Below are 6,218 nucleotides of genomic sequence, written 5' to 3' on the forward strand. Positions count from 1 at the left end.
ACTGGATTTTTTCTACGTGAATTTTGATAGATAGTCTTTTCCGTATAATTAATTATAAGTTTTATAGTGGATTTGACATTCCCGCCAAAATGTTACAGAACAAAGGAAAGCATGCATAACAAAGAAACTCAAACTGGAGTGATCTGGTAGGGGTGCTCAGATCATCCCTGTTAGAACCAAGGAGCTGGGATGTAATTGTAATAAATTGTTTGTAATTATACTGGCCTTTAGGGCGTCCTTGATTGACAATATAAATATTGTATTGTATTGTATTGTAATATTGTATATGAAAATATTTTCTTTTTATTTGTTAACCTTAAAATACAAGATTATATTACGTAAGTCGTTTTAATCACACAAAGACACCCTCTTTATCTTGGATGTTACTTCGATCGCAATACAAGACACTTGTTGAATACTATCAAAATGAGTATGGATAGAACTTTGTATGTACACAATTTTTTCTTCATTTTTTCAATATGCAACAAAGATTGCTTCAAATATCAGTTTATCAAAGGTCAAATGCAGTTCGTTTGATGAAAACAAGTATATTTCAAATATCATAGTTCAACAGATCATTTGTTAAATGAATGATTGGGGTTTCAAAATGACTTTTAATCTGAAGCATCAAATTTTTGATAATGTTTTCTTCAAAATGACTACTAATCCGTATAGTGACCGAAGCATCATTTTTTTAATCGTTTTCTTTATCATAGGAAGTGTCTTATCTTTGAGGATTCACCAGCTAACACACTACACTGTTTTATTTTGTAAGATTTCAATTCCAGTCAATATCCGTTTTTATTGAAATAAAACTATTTCTAATGCATTTATGAAGATAATGAGTATACAACATCAACTCGTTAAATATGAAAGCTAACTTGTTTGTAGCTTCAAGTAAAAAAACATAAAGCTTTAAGCATTTGTGACTACTTTATAAAAAAAAATCACGAGTCTGCTATTTTCCATCCAGCAAATGAAGTTTTGACGTTAACATCACTAAATACATCCCCATGTGGTTGATGAATGGAACTAGTTCTAACAAATGCAGTATCTCCAACATTCATATCAACGACAGCTACTGGGGTTGTTCCACTTAACGTGTCAGTTCTCATCTCTGTATAAACCTGAGCAATTACTTCACTGTTCTTGAAAATATTCACTGCCATGTTGCTACCTCGATTCAGAAAGAGAGTGAAGGTGAAAACATATATTCCGCTTACAGGTGCAGTGAAAGCCCCCGTATGTTTGTTATATCCATAACCAACATTCAAGGTCACGTGATCAAATACTATTGGATGATGCTTTCCAACATTTGCTTCTCTTGTAGTAAGCTGGGCATAAAATGCAACGGCGGAAGGTTGTACAGGTACATCGGTTGTTAGAAGTCGACTTACTGAAAATAAATCTAAAATATGTGATAATTACCAATATATGAAAGAAAAGCAACACGATTAACGGAAAAAAAAGTCTCGACAAACTTGAATATACATTAACGGACGCATTAAAAGGGGCTTGTCATTGCAAGATAGAATTTTATATACATTTTGTTCCGATCTGTCTGTTTTATGGGTGTAATTCAACTGATAGAAACAAATCGGGATATAGTTAACTGGGCTGATAGCTATTTGCTTACATGCAACGACTCTTTACGGCAATAAATAAAAGGAAGTTATCGATTATTTATATTTAATCAAGAATACAGACCACGTGATAAAATAAAAATGACTTAATCTTATACAGCTATTCAGGAAAATTTTAAAACATTTTCACGAATATTCATCTTATTTCCTGTTAAACCTAATGGAGGTTTATTGAGTACATTTATGCAAGAAAGTGTGCAGCTACAGCCAAAATGTTCGAAAGTACAGTTACATTGAAGCTTTTTGACAATCAGTTAATTTAATTTCTTCTCAGCTATAGCATTTAATGTGGACTCAGCATGGTTCGAATAAAAAAGTGCGTCCAGCTATTCGACGGGGCATATTATTTTCTAAATTGTCTAAATGATATCCACTAACATACATAAAGCACCGCTGGATGAAATGTAGTGGCCAGGCAAGCAAGTTGAACTTGGATTTACCCCTATATAAATATATGGCAGTCAAAGGAACTGTGAGGTCAACAACCATTAGTTTACAGGATGATTTGTTTTAGCTTTCGCTAATTTAGGGACTTTCCGTTTTGAATTTTCCTCGGAGTTCAGTATGTTTGTGATTTTCCTTTTTTTTAAATATATTTTAGATATAGATGATAAATCTTCAGTATTTAAAATGTTAAATTTATTATCCCCGTGTTGCACCCAATAACCCGCAAACAGAATTTTAATTTCGATTAATGCATTCTTCCCCAGAGTATTGATTCTTAGTAGCGCTGTCACTTAGATTTTTTAGTTGACGTTTTCATTGGAATTCAATTGGGTTTAAAATTATGAATTGATATCGCGCAAAAACAATATGAATAAATGACAAAAAATAAGAATATAAGACACAGCGCTGTTTCGATGTTTATATACATTTAATATTGTTCAATTACTAACAAGAAATCTCTGCTCTATGAGGATTATGTGTTCACTACATGACAGCCCATGGATGGTGTAAAAGAGTGACGAAAGATACAAGAGGGACAGTCACACTCATAAATCCACAATAAACTGACAACGCCATGGCTAAAAATGAAAAGGACAAACAGACAAACAATCGTACACATAACACATTATAGAAAACTAAAGAATAAACAACACGAACCCCACCAAAAACTAGGGGTGATCTCAGGTGCTCCGGAAGGGTTGGCAGATCCTGCTCCATATGGGACACCCGTCGTGTAAACTTCCCGAAATTAACGTGTATGTTGTAATGGTGTAAGGCATATGGTGCTATTGTAGAAGGTATATAATTCTATGGCGTATGAGGGTAAAGGGAATGGTGTAACGTGCGATCGGGAATGGTGTGAATGAATGGTGCACGTCATTTTAAACTATACAAAATATATAAAAAAACTGATTTTTAATTGATTACATTAATTTACAGTATTGTGATCAAAATTATTTCTTTAAAATAAATAAACAATTTTGTATTCGCATGCTTTCTTTAAAATTAAATTGCGTGATGGTGTAATGTGTAAGGTGTGTGGTGCGAATGTGTAACGTGTATGGCATTATGTTGTACGGTGAATTTGATTATGTAATGGTGTATTGTGTAAGTGGGAAGTTTACACCATCCAAGAACTGTGACTACATATATTAGATTTACCTCTTGGTTTATCCTCCTCAATCTCATCAGGATGTACTTCGTCCCCTAGTGGCAAATTTTGCACATGTAGTTCAGGCTTACTTCCGTTGTCATATAACATGCTGTTATGATCAGTTTGGATAGCTCCAACATTCATTTCTGTGTTTACTGTTTGCCGATTTGTTATAATAGCATTGAGTCTTTCAATTTCTGTTTGCTGATAATTAACCGTGGCTTTTAAATGAGAAATTTCAATTCCTTGCGCTTTCATTACAATTCCTTGTTCTTTTATTACAATTCCTTGGGTTTTCACCGTTTTGTGAATCTGTAAAATTTCGGAATATAAATCGATATTTTCCGATTTGGCTACAGCTACAATAACAAATACTTCTGCAAACAGTAAAACAAGGACCCTTGTAGCCATATTGAATGTGTTGATCATATGATCCACACACATGTACGATGTTTCCCTGATAAGGAAAATTCGTGACATTGATGTTATACTTATCTAATAATCAACAGGTTAGAGTTAACTGCAGAATGGTTATGGTTTATTCTTTGGAACCATTCGATGTAAATTATCAAGTGTGTCTACTGATAATAACGCTATGTTAAAATCAACACACGCCGCAAAAAAACTGAATATGATGCAAATTTTTATGCATATTCAGGTCTTTAAAAAACTTATTCAAATATTTTATATACATTCATGTACTTAACGAAGGTCCATCGGGTATTAATTTGTATATGAATAAAACTTTGAGAACTCTATAGATTTATGTTGTAGTATTACTCTTTGTAGAGATTGTACCCGGAGTACTTCGTATCAAAAAATAGTATAAGTCGCACCTAATAAAATTATACAAACTTTAGAGAAAGAGCATCGACGAATACATGTTTAATATATTTTGACTTGTCTAACAGGTCATAGGAACAAAATGTAGGGATATTAATTAATTTTGTTTGTGCCCGCAACACTCATTTGTTAGCCTGTCGATACCATATGTCGTAAACTTGACATAAACATCTGTACAACCAATTCGCCGTTTCAGCATTTAATGCAGTCTGGGTATTATTTTCAAAATCGTACAACTAAACGTTTTGATAGGTTTAAAACGTCCTAAACATTGGAAATTCAACCATTGACGTAACACTTTTTTTTCTCATTTTGATGTACGAACAACGAGATTACTCTAGTCCTTTAGATAATGAAAAGAAGAATTGCGATAGGATGAAAGCTGACTGGGGCAAGGTATTAACATAAGTAAGATACTGCAGTCTGGTAAATACTGTTCCTAATAAAAACCTAAGAAAGGTGTCTTAATTTAAACCACCGATCTAAACCCGAAAGAGGACGAAGGAATTATATACCAAAAGAGGTGTATGAATTTGCTATTGTAGTCCTATTCTCATGAGTATTATTAAAATAAAATAGAATAATTATAAAGTCCAACAATTTATTAATGAGATAAAATACTGGGACAAGTCTGGTCAGTGCTCTCTGGTATGGTTGGTCTTACAACTATTCACGTGAGCGTATACTACTCATAAGCTATATATGTATAGCTTTTCTTAAACACAAATCCTTTATACAAAGGTTTCAATCATAGTTTTAATTACTTTTACTAAACAAGATCAAAAGGCTTGATCTTCATCAAACTGTTATATTAAAAACATATATATATGTTTTTCAATTAACTATTTATATTACTATCTCAATATCCACGGTTATATTTTCATTAATTTATAATATACACATCTGAATCTCCGAATCTGGTGACAAAAATATTTAGTCACCGTCACCCACAAGTATAGTCACCGTCACCGACAGATATAGTCACCGTCACCTACAGCTATAGTCACCGTCACCGTCACCGATATTATAGTCACCGTCACCGAGATTTAATCACCGGGACTTATATTTGTCACCGTCACCTTTAATAAAATTATAATCCTATAATATATTTCACAATACTAACTTTTAAACTCATTACATCCGAAATAATTGTATTTAGTTTATCTGTCTTTTTGATACGACTCTTTCCACAAGTTTGAGCTATCTCCCTTGAAGCAGCCAACCACACGTATTTATATTCTAAATTGACCAATGAGAATTGAGCTTATATAGAGACGTCCAATCACGAGCCATCACTCTTCTTAGGGAAATTCCCTTAACGGTGACAAAATAGTAAACAATGCCATGTTCTTCACGAACAAATATAATTTATGTATTTAAAATGCAACTAAAAGCTTGGAAAACGTTTGTAATGGATACACACAGATACAAAGTACTGTATATAGCAATCGACAGTCAACAAATAACGAGCATTATAACCAATACACATCAAACATGTAAGTATCACCTAGATCGGTGACAAACATTAAAAATCGGAACGAGAGTTATTTACAGTATCTAACTGTTCCGTGAAATTAGCAATCATACACAAAAGAAACCCAAACATCAAGAATTATAAGATGAAAAATTATGCCAACATGAATCACCTTATTATTATTATTTACAGTTGTAAATAAAAATCTATGGCCGACTTTCATTTTCCAACAGTACGAGAATAAACGTTATTTGTCTAAAAAACAATAATACACAGGTTTAAATCATACTAATCAATAGTTTACAAGGATAAGCCTTTCCTGATCTATCAAACACATACGATAACCAACTTCTGATCATGGATCATAACAACAACAAACATGCATATTAAAAGTAACACTGCATAACTACCGGGAGCCGGCATAACATTGCCCCCTTCCTTAAGGATTTGGTCCCCAAATATATGAGCTTGGTGAGCTTATTTATACGGTTTAGGAAATACTCATTAAAGTAGCTATATTATCTTCCAAAATGAGGTAACTAGGTGTGATTTAACAACAAAGATATTTTTATCATTCCCAAGATAAATTTTACTAAACATATTAGCATCAAACATCAAACTACATCAAATTCAACAACAAAGTTTAGAAACTACTGAG

General features: G+C 32.9%; 1 protein-coding gene across 2 annotated transcripts; it reads right to left on the reverse strand.

The window, feature by feature from the left end:
* Positions 1-914: 914 nt before the first annotated feature.
* Positions 915-3,695, reverse strand: LOC143075460 (uncharacterized). Of its 2 annotated transcripts, none has more exons than XM_076250871.1 (2): positions 3,252-3,695; positions 915-1,396 (listed from the first exon to the last, which is right to left on the reverse strand). In XM_076250871.1, exons 1-2 carry the CDS (start codon positions 3,685-3,687, stop codon positions 948-950), a joined length of 885 nt encoding a protein of 294 aa, XP_076106986.1. In that variant the 5' UTR covers positions 3,688-3,695; the 3' UTR covers positions 915-947. The 2 variants fall into 2 exon arrangements, with proteins under 2 accessions (XP_076106986.1, XP_076106985.1); XM_076250870.1 differs by having other exon boundaries at positions 915-1,408.
* Positions 3,696-6,218: the final 2,523 nt, after the last annotated feature.

The sequence above is a fragment of the Mytilus galloprovincialis genome, chromosome 5, assembly GCF_965363235.1.
Source record: "Mytilus galloprovincialis chromosome 5, xbMytGall1.hap1.1, whole genome shotgun sequence".
NCBI lineage: Eukaryota > Metazoa > Mollusca > Bivalvia > Mytilida > Mytilidae > Mytilus > Mytilus galloprovincialis.